Raw genomic sequence first — 18,755 nt, forward strand, 5'->3', positions numbered from 1 at the left:
AAAGTAGCGCCTGAGATGGTTTTTGTGATGTTTAGCATGCCTTCCACCAGTTTAAGCCCAGCTCAGTTACTGGAAGAAGTAGCTCACCTAGGTGGGGCAACAGTGAATCACAGGAGTGTTGAACGGAGAGAAAAAGTGGCGACTGAGGCTGTGTTTGTTGCCAGTTTAGGCTGGTTTCTACTGGTTCAAGCCCAGTTCACTAGTGGGAAGATCAAACACACCTAAGTGGGGCTCATAGAGAGCAGTGTAGACAGAAGTTGGCTCCCTCTGTTAGCAGATTCAAGTCGGCCCTTAAAACACACTTTATCAGTACTGCCTTCCCTCAGTGACGCCTTACATGAAAGTCCAGCACCGGGTTAATTTTTCCTAATTTAGTTTATATGATTCAGTAGCTCACTTTGAACACCTTGCACCATCTTGTAGCTTTTTTGGTTTTATTTGTGCCATTTCAAATGGTTTTTATTAGGGATGTCCCGATCCGATCACATGATCGGAAATGGCCCCGATCACGTGGTTTCAGACTCATCGTGACTCGGGCTTTACTTCCCGATCCAAGCCCCTATCCGGACGCGGATACTGGGCTCAAATTACAGGAGAGCAACTTGGTTCTCCTTGAAGGTTGTCAGGCTCCCCTGATGCCCTTAACTTACACACCCAGAAGGAGCACAAAGAGATCCAGTTTCTACCTTTATTATATTATTTATATGGACTCAGAGTAGCGGGATTCCTTTGGGCAGAGAGCGGCAGGCAGACCGCTGATTATTCATGAACTCCAGCTGCGTTCTGCACACGGCCACAGTAACATTTTCTAAGTTTCTAAGTGGCGTCACCAAAAAATATATAATTAACACACAGTCATTCGTGTCAATTCATTTTCTCTCTGGTAAGTTCTGTCTGGATTTGAGCATGACGTGTGGACGCGCTCGCGCTGCAGTTGCTAGTTAAAAAGTAACTTGTGAGGTGAAGAAGGAAGCAGGCAGGAGTTTTTCTGGAGGACTGGGAGCTGCAGGAAGATCAGAGACAGACAGGACAGGAAGATCAGAGACAGACAGGACAGGAAGATCAGAGACAGACAGGACAGGAAGATCAGAGACAGACAGGACAGGAAGATCAGAGACAGACAGGACAGGAAGATCAGAGACAGACAGGACAGGAAGATGGGAAAATAAAAACCAAGAAAACAAAACAAAGTTCTTAGAAAAATAAAATGTAGGTAGATTGATCCCACTACACGTTTGTACCTGTATAAAGCAATAACTTATCAGCATGTAGTATTTATATAGTTGATACAATTCAGATCATCTTCAAAACTCCGTCCCATACCTAGGGACGTATCTAAGCATTTTGGGGGCCGAGGCAAAATAGACCCCTGCCAGGTATTTTAAGTTGAAGTGCTCTCTGTTTTTATATTAGACTTTTTATATTTGCAATAAAGTCCAAAAGTGAAGAATTTATGTTATTTATTACTTGATTCTTCAAGCTACCTCACAGAAGTGATCTGCTGTTAAAAATTAAAATAAAAAGGTAATTAAATAAAAAATAAGGAACATTCTGGAACGGTTTCTCCCTTTTCTTTCTTTCTTTCTTTATTTTTTTATGTATCGAAAGTGTCGGATCGGGACCCAGAATCGGCATATTCTCAAAATCAAATGACTCTGACTCGAGGGCAAAAATACCTGATCCCTCGTTTTTATCATTCGTCACATTATTTTTATTTTTGGTAGTGCTGTTAACTGTTCTCTTATTCTATTGTTTTTAGTAGGAATTTTTATCCTTGATTATTTATGCTACGTTTTTATGTATTTTACCTGATTTTCATGCTTTCATTGTGTTTTGTTGATTTGTTCAAGCATTTGGCTCTTTTATGTACAGCACTTTGGTTAGCTGCCATGCTATTTTGAAAGGGTGCTTTATAGATAAATTGGTATGGTATAGTATGGTTAGCTAGCTTATGAGCGTTAGCTTAGGTTCTCCTGCATGCTGTTCACACAGATGTAAACAGGTTGCCAACCTGCCAGAATTCACCCGCTGGATTTATAACATTACAAGATAAACAGTGTTTATTTAACTGGGAGCTGATTTTTAAAAAGTCCAGATCCTTACCAGTTTTTGTCGCAGGGTCAGATACTACAATCACACCGGGGTGAGATGGGGTCAGATACTACTATCACACCAGGGTGAGACAGGGTCAGATACTACTATCACACCGGGGTCAGATACTACTATCACACCGGGGTCAGATACTACTATCACACCGGGGTCAGATACTACTATCACACCGGGGTCAGATACTACTATCACACCGGGGTGAGACGGGGTCAGATACTACTATCACACCGGGGTGAGACGGGGTCAGATACTACTATCACACCGGGGTCAGATACTACTATCACACCGGGGTCAGATACTACTATCACACCGGGGTCAGATACTACTATCACACCGGGGTCAGATACTACTATCACACCGGGGTGAGACGGGGTCAGATACTACTATCACACTGGGGTGAGACAGGGTCAGATACTACTATCACACCGGGGTCAGATACTACTATCACACCGGGGTGAGACGGGGTCAGATACTACTATCACACCGGGGTGAGACAGGGTCAGATACTACTATCACACCGGGGTGAGACAGGGTCAGATACTACTATCACACCGGGGTCAGATACTACTATCACACCGGGGTCAGATACTACTATCACACCGGGGTCAGATACTACTATCACACCGGGGTCAGATACTACTATCACACCGGGGTGAGACGGGGTCAGATACTACTATCACACCGGGGTGAGACGGGGTCAGATACTACTATCACACTGGGGTGAGACAGGGTCAGATACTACTATCACACCGGGGTCAGATACTACTATCACACCGGGGTGAGACGGGGTCAGATACTACTATCACACCGGGGTGAGACAGGGTCAGATACTACTATCACACCGGGGTGAGACAGGGTCAGATACTACTATCACACCGGGGTGAGACGGGGTCAGATACTACTATCACACCGGGGTGAGACAGGGTCAGATACTACTATCACACCGGGGTGAGACAGGGTCAGATACTACTATCACACCGGGGTCAGATACTACTATCACACCGGGGTGAGACGGGGTCAGATACTACTATCACACCGGGGTGAGACGGGGTCAGATACTACTATCACACCGGGGTGAGACAGGGTCAGATACTACTATCACACCGGGGTGAGACAGGGTCAGATACTACTATCACACCGGGGTGAGACAGGGTCAGATACTACTATCACACCGGGGTGAGACAAGATATCTCATAACAGCGAGCGATGCTCATCATGCAAAATAAATAATTATCTTTTTTTTGCCACATGTAGTCCTACATTAGTACCAAATTATTATAGTAAATATCTTGTAATTCTCAGTAGTGGACGGTAACGCACATGTAGGATTATCGCCACCGTCAGCCCATGTCTTCTTCAGGAATGCTAATCTTACCCAGCAAGACGTGTTCACTGCATGTCCTAAATTACCAGGAGGGCAGCCAGGTCGTTTGATTGCTGCAGTTCATTCCCATTTTCTGTCTCCATCAAAGTAAAAAAAAAAAAGACAAGTTTAGTTTCCATCCTTGTTGGTTGATGAAGCCAACCACGTAGCAAGCTGCAGCATTTTACTGTGAAATCTTATCAATAAAAGAGGTTAAAGGCTACAAACTGGCTGGTTTTCTTTAGCTTTGATTGAGTTTTAACCTGTGCAAACAGTATTCTTACCGTCATGGCCAAGGGGGTGGGCCCATGAGCAGTGTGACATCACCTGCAAAGGGTCAATAAAGCAGAACTCCCTTGTTCCAGCGGGAACCATCAGTTTTAGTCTCCAGCTGTATGTCAACAGCAGTCCTCGTCTGGTGGTTAGATGTCTATCTTCTTGTAAATCTTGTGTTATTTATTGCTGTAGTCTTGGTTTTAGCCTGCCTGTGGAGAAGCCAAACACGGACAGTCCAAGGCACCGAATCCATCAATTGTTGGGTAGAACTTGTTCTTACAGCAGCTGGCTCTTTAGAAGAAGTGCATTAACAGCCTCTTTGGCTCCGACTGTCTGCAGGAGAAGCTAGCATCTCTTGAGGCTAGCATTGAGCAGCGTCTTAAATGGGCCGGTGGAGCAAACCCAGCACTGGCGCCCGTCCTGCAGGACTTTGAGATGACCATCAGAGACCGTCGAGCCACAGTGGCTCGAGACAATCAGCGCACCAACCAGGTAGCTTCAGCTGGTCTGAGACTTCACCCACAGCTCTAAGTTAGCCAACGTTCAGCAAAATAATCTTTTTGTTTTTGTCTTTTTCAGGTCACCTTCTTGTGCTCCACCATTCTTAACTTTGAAGGTCTTCGGACCCGATGCCCCGATGCTCTCAGCATGGATGCAGCCCTGTTTGACCTGCTTAAACGCTGCCAGCAAACATGCTCTTATGCTGCCCAGTTTAGCAGCACAGTGTCTCCACTGGAGCTCCGGCTGCTCCACAGGCTGGTGAGTTCAGCCTCCAAACACGACGCTTCTAGTTTATAAACCAGCAAAAGTTCAAGATCAAAATGTAAAACTGAAAAGTCACACAGCAGCAGGTTTTCAGATGAACTCTGCTTTGACAGGGTCCTGTGGCAGACATGCCAATTGGCAGTCCGGACTGGCTGAACTGTTCCCAGAGACAGCTGGAGGAAGAGCTGAGTCTGGAACGGAGAACTCAGGAGGATCGGGAGCAGCACCTGGAGGCCTGTGGAGAGACGCTGCAGCTGCTGGTCGACACCATTAAAACAATTCTCTCAAACCACAACCGCTTACTGGCTGATGTCAAACACCTGCTGAGGGCCATGTCAAAGGTACACAGGGTCCAACTCACAGCAAGCTGCAGTGCTGTCCCATTAGCTCTGTGTTTAAACATGTCAATCACTTTTAAACAAAACTCTCAACACAAGTGCTCCAAAAGGGAGGAGAATGAAATCCTGAGATTGTGTATTGGTTCTGTCCTACAGGATGAGGAGGCAGCACTGGCAGATGGTGAAGAGGTGGCATACGAGGGCAGCGTACGTCATTTCCTGTTTGAGTACAAAGCCTGGCAGGACAATATCCAGCTGGTCCTCTTCACGGTGGTCCAAACCAGCGGGCAGCATCGCAACCAAGAGCAGCTTGATCTGCTGGAGGAGATCCCCGCTACCCTAAAGGAGCTGCACACACAGAGTCAGAGGTACATCCTTAAAAATTACAAATTATCCTTAATTACAGTTTCCAAAGGTCTTAAATTACCAAAGACCCAATAAACAAGATTCTTTTATTTCTATAAAATTTTCATGAATTTCTAGTTAGTACTCAGCATTTTTTGTGTATGACATTGGCGTAAGCGGAACCGTACACATTCAGTTGGTTGTGAAAGGGGGCTATTTTTAGATGAGCACATTAGCTGGTTAAGCTAGTGGGAGTTTGCGCCATGGAGAAGTGCAAGTTTAATGGTAACTGGATGGCCAATCACACGTTCGTGACGTGGTTAGCGCCGGTTCCAGGCAATAGCTGGAAATAATAGCTTAAATTTACTTTTAAAAATAGCTTAAATTTGGTCAAAGTGGCCTTAAAAAAGTTCTTAAAAAGTCTTAAATTTGGCTCCCTTAAACCTGCAGATACCCTGACACGCACACACACACACACACACACACACACACACTCACACACACATTAAGGCTGGGTGATTTATCATTTTTATCCATCAATTTGAATTAGGCTGCCTCAGTGAGGTCAAACAACACCTATACCTGAAAGTTTTTCCTACAAAAAGCCGTACCATTGAGTCACCTAATCACACGTCCTTTCTCTCATGCTGACGGTAGAGCTCTGTGTCCGGGCATTCACTCTGAACTGACTCCGCTAAAACATGCTACGTCCAGATATTTAACCCTCCCACTGTCTTTATGGGTGGCCCCGCGAGGAAAGTTGGCCATTGAGCAGGATTGACGGTTTATCCCTTGAGGTCCACGTGGCAGATGAAGTCCTTTGGAGGCGGCTTATAGTAGAGAAATGAACATTCATTTCACGGGTAACAGCTCTGGTAGACATTCCTGCAGTCAGCATGCCAGTTGCACGCTCCTTCAAATGCTGCGACATCTGTGGCATTGGTCTGTTTGTTGGACAGATTTCAGAACAATGTTTGAGAGTCGTGGGTCTTTTGTGCATGTAGACAAAGTTTCAGATGTTTGAGTTCAGCTCGGAAAAATGGGAGCAAAAACAAGTGTTGCATTTACATTTTTGGTCAGTGTAATTTCTGTTTAAGAAAAAGGGGAAAAAAGTCCAACTTGATCAGATTTGGAATGAAAGTATTTTATTTTTAAGCTTTATCGCTGGTCCCCATTTTAAAAAGGGGGACCAGAGGGTGTGTTCCAACTATGGGAGATCACACTCCGCAGCCTTCCTGGAAAGGTCTACTCCAGGGTACTGGAGAGGAGGGTCCAGTCAATAGTTGAATCCCGATTTGAGAAGGAGCAATGTGGTTTTTGTCCTGGTCGTGGAAATGTGGACCAGCTCTATACCTTTGCAAGGGTGAAGGAGGGGGCATGGGAGTTAGCCCAACCAGTCTACATGTATTTTGTAGATTAGGAGAAGGCTTATGACCGTGTCCCCAGAGGCACCCTGTGGGGGACGCTCCAGGAGTATGGGGTGGGTGGCTTTTGTTAAGGACCTTTCAGTCCCTTTACCAGAGGAGCGTGAGTATAGTCCACATAGCCGGTAGTAAGTCGGACCTGTTCCCGGTGAGGGCTGGACTCTGCCAGGGCTGCCCTTTGTCACCGGTTCTGTTCATTACCTTTATGGACAGAATTTCTAGGCACAGCCGTGGTGTGGAGTGTGTCGAGTTTGGTGGAAAGAGAATCTTGTCTCTGCTTTTTATGGATGATGTGGTCCTCCTAGCTTCATCCAGCTCTGACCTTCAGCTCTTGCTGGGTAGGTTCGCATCCGAGTGAGAAGCAATTGGGATGAGGATCAGCACCTCCAAATCTGAGACCATGGTTCTCGACCGGAAAAGGGTGGTTTGCCTATTCTGGGTCGGGAGAGAGTGGAGCAGTTAAAGTATCTCAGGGTCTTGTTCACAAGTGAAGGAAGAAGGGATCGGGAGATCGACAGGCGGATTGGTTCGGCGTCTGCAGTGATGCGGACTCTAAACCGATCTGTCGTGGTGAAGAGGGAGCTGAGCCAGAAAGCCAGGCTCTCGATCTACCGGTCAACGGTGGCACAGGAGTTAAGTGCTTGCCCCGTAATCGGAAGGTTGCTGGTTCGAGTCCCGCTCAGTCTGTCTTTGTCGTTGTGTCCTTGGGCAAGACACTTAACCCATGTTGCCTGCTGGTGGTGGTCGGAGGGACCGGTGGCGCCAGTGCTCGGCAGCCTCGCCTCTGTCAGTGCGCCCCGGGGCAGCTGTGGCTACATTGTAGCTCATCCCCACCAGTGTGTGAATGTGTGTGTGAATGGGTGAATGACTGATTGTGTTGTAAAGCGCCTTGGGGGGTTCCATGACTCTAGAAGGCGCTATATCAAATACAGGCCATTTATCTACATCCTAATCCTCACCTATGGTCATGAGCTTTGGGTAATGACCGAAAGAACGAGATTGCGGATACAAGCGGCCGAAATTAGTTGATTTTGCAGGGTGACCACTTTCAGCCTTAGGGCTAGGGTAAGGGACTCTGACATCTGGGAGGGACTCGGAGTAGAACCGCTGCTCCTCCGCATCGAAAGGAGCCAGTTGAGGTGGTTCGGGCATCTGGTCAGGATGCCTCCTGGACACCTCCCTCGGAAGGTGTTTTGGGCATGTCCTGTTGGCAGGAGGCCCCAGGGTCAACCCAGGACTACCTGGAGGAAATACATCTCTAGGTTGGCCAGGGAACGCCTGGGTGTCCCATCTGAGGAGCTGGCGGGCGTGGCCGGGGAAACGATTGCCTGGGAGGCCCTACTTAGAATACTGCCCCCGCAACCCGGACCCAGATAGCAAAGGAATGTGAGGTTAGGCCAGGTGAGCTTTATCAGTTAGACCTCTCACACACACACACACACACACACGCACACGCACACGCACACGCACACACACACACACGCACACACACACTCACACACACACTCAAGCACTCAAACAGAGTGCCAGGGGAAACACACACCTAATTTCCACTGTTTCTGACCTCTCTGTGTCCGTCTCCGCCCTCATCTAGCGTTTACAATGGTCTGGTGGGCTTTGCCTCCCCCCTGGTGACTGACAGAGACACGGAGTGTTCCAGCCCAGTTTCCACTGCTCAGGCCAGCTTTGCAGCAGGTATGGAACAAGATTTCATTCTGTTTTTGGAAGAGATGAGGACGAAAAGGTCTCTATTATCAACTCTTTTAGGGTTAGGGTGTCACAGCAAATACTAAACACTGAGAAAAGTTGTGACCATCTAACAGACAGAGCTCACAAGTTTAGTAATGTGATGTCCATTGCTGCTTTTCTGACTAGCTTTTACCTAACCCTAACCAATTTTAAGTGTGAAGAGACACCATCTTTAAATGATTCAGACGTGCAACATTCACCGCTGTTAACTGCAAATAAAATGTTCTCCATGGAGAGTAATATTTAAGTTAAGGGTGGGCAATATGGAAAAATAAGGGCTTTGGATGCTTTTCCAGACTTTGTAGATTTCACAAAAGTCCAGTTAGGTATCTGCAATCAAGAAAGCTCTCCAAAATTTCAGAGAAAACAATCCATCATGTTAAGCAAAACTCATGATGCATTTGCATCGTCTGCTCAGACGATTACACTCTGTATTTTGGCCCCACTGCTTTCTGTAGCGATTTCCTGACTAGGTGAGGGCGTGGTTTGACTAATCTCTCTACAAATCCAGAATAATCAGAACTTTGGTTGGTAGCCACAGTGAAAAGGCTCGCTAAAACATGAACGAACGTCCCTAAATAATAAAATCCACTAAACCAAGTTTACAGCAGTCTGACCCATAGAGCAAAGAAAATAAAACCTTCAGTGCAAAAAAATGTGGTTTGTTGTGTAAAGGCAGACAAGGCTTTAGTTAAACCATAAAAAACTAATGTTTCTTTCCACAGACAGCCACGAGTAGGGCTGCAACAACGAATCGATAAATTCGATGAAAATCGATTACTAAAAGCGTTGGCAACGAATTGCGTCATCGATTCGTTGTGTTGCGCAACTCTTCCAAAAGCCCCCTCCCCTCCCGCCCGCCGTTGCGCGCAGACCGGTGGAGAGCCGGCAGGTGTTTGTAAGAGGAACATGGCAGAAGCAGCGAGACTCCAAAAAAGTAAAAACTTCTAAAGTTTGCGAGCATTTTCAGTTAAATCAGGCGAAGACATTCAACGTTTGTAGGTCAGACAGCATGGCGCGGGGATACTACGGTGATGATGCAGCGTCTTAAACGCAAGCATGTCAGAATCATCAGCGAGGAGGGAGAGAGCTCTGTGTCCGGGTAAGTTAAAAACTTTTCAAAAGTGATTCACCCAAGCCCCGGATTATTACACAGGCTAGACATGCCCTAAGCTCGTATAAAAAAGTCCATAAAATTGTAAGCGCGACGCTATTAGATAGGCGGGGGGGGGGGACTCGCGCCGCTGCGAACCGGTTCCGCCGTCACATTCCCGCAGAAACTGGTTGATCACACCGGGGCCAGACTACTAACATGTGGTTTTACAACCACAATGTCCTCAGAAGCGAAAATGCTTTTAAAAGGGAGGGAGGAGTCCTAACTGTTGCTGCAGGCGTGTTGTGTGAGAGAGCAGTTATATACTGGTTAATATATTTTTGGGTTCAGTTGCTTTCATGTGGCCTAATGTGAGTCTATTTGGGATCATTGGAATGATCAGCAGGATTTCTTGATGTGACTTTATGGCAGTTGCCCAGGGCATCATCACAAGGAGGATGGCATTCATTTACTTTTGTTTTAGTTGGTATTTTTCAGTCATTTTTGGAAATACGGTAGTGATTAATTTTAATTAATTCACAGCCTATGTTTAATTACATTTAAAAATTAGTTGTTTGACATCCCCAGTTATAATAAATGTCTACGGATGAGATCAAACAAAACAGATGAGAATTGCCCTTAAAGAGCAAGTCACCCCCAAATAAACTTTTTTTTGCTGATAAACTAAATAAACGAGTGTCTAATCGTGCTGCAGACACGTGTCGTCAATAATTTGGCACTTCAGTGCATCTTAGTTCAAATTTAAATATTCTGCCTAAAACTGGCAGTGTTGTGCCGTTGTCAGGTAAAAACTCTGCACTGTATTTGAATTTAAATCTGCCACCGCTATTGGCTAAGAAGTATGATATGATGTAAACTGGTACATTATGATGTCACAATGCTGTCGTGAGCCTGAGTGTGTGTGTATTTGTTAGCGGCTCCGCCCTCTCGGTCTGCCAGGCAACAGCATGTGTTGCATTTTTCAAACATGAAGCGGGAGTGGAGTTAGACTCTGGTAGGGGTTGACTTGCTCTTTAAGCTGTTTAACTTGGACCAAGCATTTTAGGTCACAGATAGGTGTAGCTTAGGGTCTCTGTCTATACGCCTTATAAGACAATTTAGGTGATGGCATGTTGTTTTTCTGCTATTGAACTGTTTTCTAATAATGTTGTGTTTAATAAAGTGAAGGAAGGAGAAAAATAACGTTTCCCTAGCAGTTTTTAAAAATGTCCCTATGTAATCCGATTAATTGATTAATCGTGTCGAGACCCCATCCGATTAATCGATTATCCAAATAATCGTTTGTTGCAGCCCTAGCCACGAGTTCTCTCATCTAGCCCTGGTCTATCGGTACATGGCAGGAATTGCTTTGTCAGTGAAATGTCTGGCTTGGTATGATTTGTCTGGGTTCAAGGTTGTGCATCATAAAGCAACATCTGTCATTCTCGACGATGCTGAACAGACAAAGGGACTAAAGCCTAGTTTATGCTTCTGTGTCAGCACGACAATGGAGAGACGCACACGCCCGGCATTGGCAGACTTCTACAAGCTGTTCTGTGTCTGCTGCTACATATCTTCAGCTTTCTTTGTTTTTCAAAGTGCAGTGGCCGTGCTGTTGACAAAAGTAGCATCCTCACCAATCACAACCTTGCGTTCTCCATCTCGTTCAATGTGTGTTTCGAAAATTGAGCTAGACTCCGTCCGTCCAATAATGACGTTGCATGTCTCCATACCTATGAGGTTTTACAGATAGGTGTACACGGAGATGGCATGTGTTATCAACTTCAGTAGAGTTAAAACGGAGCTTTTTCTGAAAAAAGTAACGCCGGACTGTGCAGGCAAGCTAACAGCACAGCCTTTCCTGTGAATGTTCGTAGCGTGCCATTGTGAGGCAGTTCTTGCACGCTACATAGTCTTCATCTGGCTTTGTTCCATCCACACAACTAGGGCTGCACAATATATCGTAAATATGTCGTTATCGCGATATCAGCATGCGCAATATACATATCACAAAGAACAGATAAATATCGTAATGGTCAGCTCAAATGTTTGCTACACATAATATTAGGGCTGTCGCGGTTGAGGAATTCCCCCTGCGGTGATTCAGGGTGGCTTAATATTGCGGTGTGCGATATTATTGCAGACCTTTTTTTATTGCAGTACTATCTAAACATAATGTTTACACATTTAAAAAAGGTTAAAAATTGCCATGCCTTCTTTTATAACACTTTACTGAATGCAGATCAAAGGGCAGTAACAACACAGATCGCAGTAACGTTTGTTTCTCCGACAGTCGGAGTCCGACTGAACTTAAAAACAACAAAATTCAGGAGAAGGTTAAACTTTTAAATGCAAATTTGGCTGCAGCATCTAACAAATAAGAAACAAGTCCCCATTTTGTTTAGTTGTTTAAAATCAAGCATAAAAAATTACATGTACCGGGCGCGCGCGCGCCGGGGGGCGGGCGCACTATCATTTCACTTTCACACACACGGATGACGGTGATTTATAGCTCGGTCACGTCCTTGTTACCTACAAGGAAAACCAGCATGTTAACTACGGTTTGAGAGAGGATCTGAGAGGGGCGGCAACATTTGCAGCAACACTGAAAAGCCTCTCGGATGGTGCGCTCGTTGCACTAACGCACACGTACTTGCGTGCGACTCTGGCGAGCAAAGGGAATCTCTCTCGGTTGTTGCTCCACCATGTCAGGGGGGTTCTTTAGGGTGGATGCATTCCTCCTGCAGGTAGCGAGTGAGCTCCAGCTCGGCTCAAACTCTCTTCGGGACGGTTGCAGAAGCAGTGCTTGTCCGGGACTTCAGCAGGTCTCCGAGCGTTTATTATTTATTTATTTTTTGCCGCTGGTGGCAGCTCCGTCTCGGCCAAGGACTCTGGCTGCGCAGCAGCTGACGTACTGAAAACCAAAGCGCTCCCAAAGGAGCGAAGTAACGTTTCGTTTTGATACCAGTGCAGCCATCCTTCTCAACATGCATCATTGAGTTGAACCAAGTTCAGTAATCGCGGTGGCGCATGATGCAGCGCGGTGGGCGTCTTCATATTGCGATATTTCATTTTTGCGGTTACCGCGACAGCCCTACATAATATATTCTGTCAATCAAACGGAAGCATGATGTTTTTTTAACAAATCAACTAGAACTCTTCACCCATTTGGCCAATTGGGTGGGTTCTCAAAGGTCAGATGCCCACCCCCGAAACTTAATTTTGATGGTTTACAAACACCTGAGTTGGCTTTGTTCTGCTGATTCTGCTTTTCCTGGGATTAGCTCATTGTCTTTTCTTGTTAATTTTCTTTTTTCCTTTCTTTTGCTTTTTCTCATTTTTATGATTTTTTTGTCACTTATAAATATTTTTGTTTTTGATAATTTTTGTTCCTGGATTAAGTTTTTATTTATCGCAAGTAATATCGTCAACGCAATATTAGTCACTGTTATTGCATATCGCAGGTTTTCCTAATACCGTGCAGCCCGACACACAACTAATCCAAAGTGAGCCCAGACTTTAGGACTTGCTGGTGAATCTTTTAATACTTTTCTTTCCCCCGTGGAACTCTGCCACGTTGTCCCTGGTGCTCTTCTTCTTCACCAGGTGTTTTTAGCTCATTGTCATGAGAAGGGCCCCCTAATGGACTTCTGCAGAAGTGGTTAAAAAACAAATTTTGGGGAAAGGCGTACTGGTACTCATTTGTGAGTTGAAATATCACTGTATTTTGTACCTAAGCAGGGAGGCCCAAACTTCCCTCTCCCCAGCCACTTGGGTCAGCTACTCCCGGGGAATCTCAAGGCGTTCCCTGGCCAAGCGAGAGACATAGTCTCTTCAGCGTGCCCTGGGTCTTCCTTTAGGTCTCCTCCTGGTTGGACGTGCCCATAAAACCTCACCAGAGAAGTGTCCAGGTGGCATCCTAATCAGATGCCAGAGCCACCTCAACTGGCTCCTCTCAAAGTGGAGGAGCACTGGATCTACTAAAGCCGGGCGGACACTGTGCGACTTTTTCACTCGCAGCGTTCAGCTTCAGCTCAAACTGTACGACTTCCTCGCAGAGCAGATCTCACGAGTCATGCGCTCACACTGCATGACCCAGTTCTCGCATGCGACCTGACTGCTCACACTGTACGTCTGGTAGCAACACGTCGGCCCTAAAAATATGCTAAAAAATAGCAGTTTTTACTCAACACGTCAGACTTTTTGTCTTGTTTTGCCTGTTGTCCTTCGGGAGTGCTGCAGGAGGACACACAGGGATTTATGGGGATTGGATGAGGAAAACGAAATAAAGAAAGTAAATCTGTGTTTTGTGATCAGTTTAATTTGACATGAACACGACAAACACGCTTTCTTGACAATCTTTGTGAGTAAAAAAAATGTGTAGAAACAAAAACGAACAGCATGTGTTATTAGGGAAATAACGAGCGAGCGGCGTTGATGCAGGATTGCGCATGCGCCGTGAGCGGTTCTGATACTTTTTGGGTCGCAGCCGCTCGCAGCGCCGCTTCAACAGTGCGATATCCTCACGAGGGACGAGCGAAATTTTAAACACGCCAGAAGTCCGTGCGACCTCACGACTGCTGATCGGCGGCTGGTCACGTGGTGTTAATCGCCTCTCGTAACCCCCTGTACACTACACGACCGCTCGGCGCAAAACTCGCCCCGATGTCGTGGATTCTCGCACGAGTGGAAAATCGGCTCAAAAAAGTGAAAAAGTCGCACAGTGTACGCCCGGCTTGACCCCTACCAGATGACGAGCCTATCTGTAAGGGAGAACCTTAGCACCCTGTGGAGAAAACCCATTTTGCTTCTGATCTCATTCTTTTGGTCACTACCCAAATCTCGTGACCATAGGTGAGGTGATAGATTGACCGTTAAATCGAGAGCTTGGGGCCCAATTCCAATACTTGCACTGCGGTTTTCAGCAAAGTGCACTTGGAGAACGTGCACAGTAAGGCTTCGAGTGCGTGGTACACAAGTGTGCAAATAATTGGCTAATTGAGACAGGCAGAATTGCGTCATTGTTCGCAATGCATGCTGCGATGCTGGTCGCTGTGATACTTTTTTCAAAAACCTTTACCAACTTTCAAACAACCAAACCGTTGTTTGAAATAAATTTAAATTAACTACTGCTTTGTCTAAAACAATCAGAGCATCACATAATCATCCTAAAATTAACTACTTTCATTAGAAAATAAATTTTTTCAGAAAAGGAACTTGAGCCTGTTCACCTGCAGAAATGGATTGTGGGCACTTCACCCACATCAATGCAGACTTGGGTGAAGTGCGGATCAAGGGTGCAAAAGGGGCATGATCAACTTCTGCACTTGAGAATCGGGACACCCTACGTTCTCGCCCCCCTGGTCGGGATTGCGCAATTGAAGGGCTCAAGGGTGGAAATTGCGAGTATTGGGATTGGGCCATACTTTCCGGCTCAGCTCTCTCTGATCCCGACCGACCGGTACGATGCCCGCATCACTGCAGATGCAGCACCAAACCGCCTTTTGATCTCGCGCCCCATCCTTCCCTCCCTGGTCACTGGTGCCACTGGCCACCACTAGCAGGCACTGCAGGTTCAGTGTCTTGCCCAAGGACACAACAGCAGCAATATCTGGTTGACCATGGTCTCAGATTTAGAGGGGCTGAATCTCATCCCAGCTGTTTCACACTCTGCTTTGAACCATTCCAGTGAAAGCTGAAGATCACGCTCTGATGAAGCCAACAGGACCACATCATCTGCAAAAAGCGGAGACCTGATCCTCAGGCCACCAAAACAGATGCCCTCCACACGTTGGCTGCGCCTAGAATCCTGTCCATTAAAGTTATGAACTATATTGATATATCGTGGATTATGTCAGTGCTTCTCAAATAAGGAGGCGTGAGAGGCTGGAGGACCTAGAATTTTTAGTGTGTTTTTTTTTTGTCATGCTTGAGCAATAACCCCCCTGTCACTAGGTGGCAATAACGCCCAGAATAGTCAACAGGCTGCCTGTTTAACCCAGATAAAACAGCCTACAAACACGCTGATGTACTGAGCTGATGGAGCAAATGCCAGAGGAGCTGGAGTTAGTGATGGTAGATACAGATGAGACGATAAGACAAAGATTTCATAACCCCGGATTATCTGGGATTGCGGTTAGAAGAGGCATTGTGGGTATTTCTGGCTGATGACTGGACTCTTTATTTGGTTCTAAATAAGGAACAGTCCTAAATGTAACATGACTATGTCTGCTACTTAATGTGCAGATCTGGTCAATGTTTGTACATCAGGACTAAAGTAATCTGGTTCCATAATAATAATAATTATTAATCTCAGATTTAAACAAACAACTGTGACATATTTGACTGTGTTCAACGTTTCTAAGTCAGAATGAAGGAGCTCGTCTGTAGCAAGCTGACCCGTCAACCCTGTATGCATTATGGGTCAACATGTCCCCTCAGGTCTCATCGTTTTATGACTGTTGCTCCAGAAATGTTGTTTTTCATTCTGTGCTTTAGTAAATCTAAGCCCTTTGCATTTCCTGCCCTTGATCCACTTCAGACCAGTTGTCCTGACGTGCATAATCTGTTTGTGTTTGACATGGAATGATTGGGACCAGCCGTGAGATGCAGTGGGGTGAAGACCCAGCCGGACTCGATGTCCCAGAATGCACGCAAAGTGCTTCCACGTAACCTGGGAACCCCCACCGATACCCCCCCGAGCACTTTGCTGATGAACAGCAAAGGCCTGAACCCCAGTCCAAAGAGGGCTATACGAGACCCCAAAACTGGACGAGGTACTGCTCCTTCCTCTCAGCAGCGTCACCCTCTGGCTCTCCCTGTTTTAATGGGCTGTTCTTCCTGTGTTCCAGCTGTCCAGGAGAGAAACTCGTACGCTGTCAGTGTGTGGAAAAGAGTGAAAGCCAAGCTGGAGGGCAGAGACATCGATCCCAACAGGAGGATGAGTGTCACTGAGCAGGTAAGAACCAGATCCCACTTCCTCCTGCACACCCTGCACTGTCAACTTCAAACTTGATTAGCTTGACAGAGTCGTGGTCAGAGGTGCAGCCGTCAATGTCCCCGGGGGGGGGGGGTTCACAGGATCTTTCCTCAACACAAAACTAGCATGAGGTTTTCAGTCAACAGTGGAAGGTGATCTGTGTGCTACACAAAAACACAACTTTCTATGATGTGGCCCTTTTGAATGTTTGCACTTCAGTGACTCAGTCTTCCACACCAAGTCACCTGTTGCCCTGTAAAGGTCTCCAGGGGCGCCTCCAGAAAATTTTGATAGGGGTGGCCAGATGGGGCCACAGAAATTTTTGGGGTGGCACACCAAATTGGTCCTTGTGGTAACTCTGGTTGAATTTAGTCTGTGGCGATGTGCTGCATTGCACCTTTGTTTTAATTAAAATAACTGTAGGTATCCAAAACATTTAACTGAAATTTTACAAACACAAACATTTTAGAAAAATACTTTTCAGTTATTTAAAATGTTATCCCAAATTTTGTAAAAAATAATTCTTTTTGGGTTAATTCACATGTTGTTGTGTTAAAAAAAACGATGGAAATAAAAACTTATTTAAAATGGTGAGCAGCAGAAACATGAATTTTTTTTATCCTGGTTATTTCTTAATGCATTAATTGTAATTTTTATTTTGTTTTACAATTATGTCTTGAATAAACAAGATCAATCTATGGTTAGACTGAACATTAATATGATTTGTTAACACTGGTTAACACAATTTTCTAGGGGTGGCCATGGCCACCCCTTGGAGGTGACCTTGAAGGGCTCAGCAGTGAGCTAGGTGTTTGTTGTTTGTAGCCTCACACATCCAGGCTCAGAGGTCAGAAAGCACTTTTAACTGTGCTCCTACTTTTGTTTCAGGTGGACTTTGTCATCAAAGAGGCAACCAACATGGACAACCTGGCCCAGCTGTACGAGGGCTGGACCGCTTGGGTGTGAGCTCTATGCTGCTTCATGTCTTTGGTCCAGAGAAGGCTTGGAGATCCACCAGAGTCCTACGGGACTGGGGTGACGGAACAGCTGTACCGGGCCACCCGAGGGGGAGGAAGTGGGAGGCAGATGCTTAGTCCGCCCTCCTAAACTCCTGGGCATCCAAACTGGGGCAGCGACCTCGTAGCATCGTTGCATCCACACCCCCGCAACCACTGGCGACCAGGCTCACACGGTGCTTAGTGGGCCTGCAGAACCACTTTCCTTTCAGGGGTTTGGTGAGCAAAAACTGGTACCAGAAGGGGGAGGGGGGAAGGAGGGGTAAGGCCTCCTCACCCTCTACTGAAATGCCTTCCCCCCTCACCTGCATATCTCACTATTGTACCTATAAACATCCTACAGTGCCCATCAGACAGCCACGTGAGGGCAGGCTGGAGCAGAAGTGGGCCAGTTCCCTCTGAAGCATATGTGGGGGGGACATGATCTGGGTCCATTTCAGATGGACAGAACATCTCCACGGCCACTTTTTTTCTCTGAAATAATTTTCCTCAGTTGGTGAATCTGATTGGCTGGTGGATGACCTGGTTTGGTATGAAAACGGTTTGAACAGGATTCTTTAGGCGCCACAAACACCCTGACCCCTGTGTCCTCTCTCCTGACCCCTGTGTCCTCTCTCCTGACCCCCATGTCCTCAGTCCCGACCCCATGTCTTCAGTCCCGACCCCATGTCCTCTCTCCTGACCCCCGTGTCCTCGGTCCCGACCCCCGTGTCCTCAGTCCTGACCCTGTGTCCTCAGTCCTGACCCCCGTGCCCTCATTCCTGACCCCCGTGTCCTCAGTCCTGACCCCCGTGTCCTCAGTCCTGACCCCCGTGTCCTCAATCCTGACCCCCGTGTCCTCAATCCTGACCCCCGTGTCCTCAATCCTGACCCCCGTGTCCTCAGTCCCGACCCCCGTGTCCTCAGTCCCGACCCCCGTGTCCTCTCTCCTGACCCCCGTGTCCTCAGTCCCGACCCCCGTGTCCTCAGTCCCGACCCCCGTGTCCTCAGTCCCGACCCCCGTGTCCTCAGTCCCGATCCCCGTGTCCTCAGTCCCGATCCCCGTGCCCTCTCTCCCGACCCCCGTGTCCTCTCTCCCGACCCCCGTGTCCTCTCTCCCGACCCCCGTGTCCTCTCTCCCGACCCCCGTGTCCTCAGTCCCGACCCCCGTGCCCTCTCTCCCGACCCCCGTGTCCTCAGTCCCGACCCCCGTGTCCTCAGTCCCGACCCCCGTATCCTCAGTCCCGGCCCCCGTGTCCTCAGTCCCGACCCCCGTGTCCTCAGTCCCGACCCCCGTGTCCTCAGTCCCGACCCCCGTG

At 47.0% G+C, this 18,755-nt stretch overlaps 1 protein-coding gene across 3 annotated transcripts in view; it reads left to right on the forward strand.

Moving 5' to 3' along the window:
* Positions 1-17,580, forward strand: part of smg1 (SMG1 nonsense mediated mRNA decay associated PI3K related kinase) — a 138,572-nt gene extending 120,992 nt beyond the window's left edge. For all 3 annotated transcript variants that reach the window (XM_015968926.3, XM_015968927.3, XM_070546966.1), the window contains 8 exons: positions 4,088-4,240; positions 4,328-4,507; positions 4,627-4,854; positions 5,008-5,219; positions 8,215-8,315; positions 16,062-16,238; positions 16,314-16,420; positions 17,330-17,580. In XM_015968926.3, coding sequence (XP_015824412.3) covers positions 4,088-4,240; positions 4,328-4,507; positions 4,627-4,854; positions 5,008-5,219; positions 8,215-8,315; positions 16,062-16,238; positions 16,314-16,420; positions 17,330-17,407 — 1,236 coding nt within the window. In that variant the 3' untranslated portion in view covers positions 17,408-17,580. The remainder of the gene's footprint in view (positions 1-4,087; positions 4,241-4,327; positions 4,508-4,626; positions 4,855-5,007; positions 5,220-8,214; positions 8,316-16,061; positions 16,239-16,313; positions 16,421-17,329) is intronic.
* Positions 17,581-18,755: the final 1,175 nt, after the last annotated feature.

Source organism: Nothobranchius furzeri, chromosome 18, assembly GCF_043380555.1.
Source record: "Nothobranchius furzeri strain GRZ-AD chromosome 18, NfurGRZ-RIMD1, whole genome shotgun sequence".
Taxonomy (NCBI): domain Eukaryota; kingdom Metazoa; phylum Chordata; class Actinopteri; order Cyprinodontiformes; family Nothobranchiidae; genus Nothobranchius; species Nothobranchius furzeri.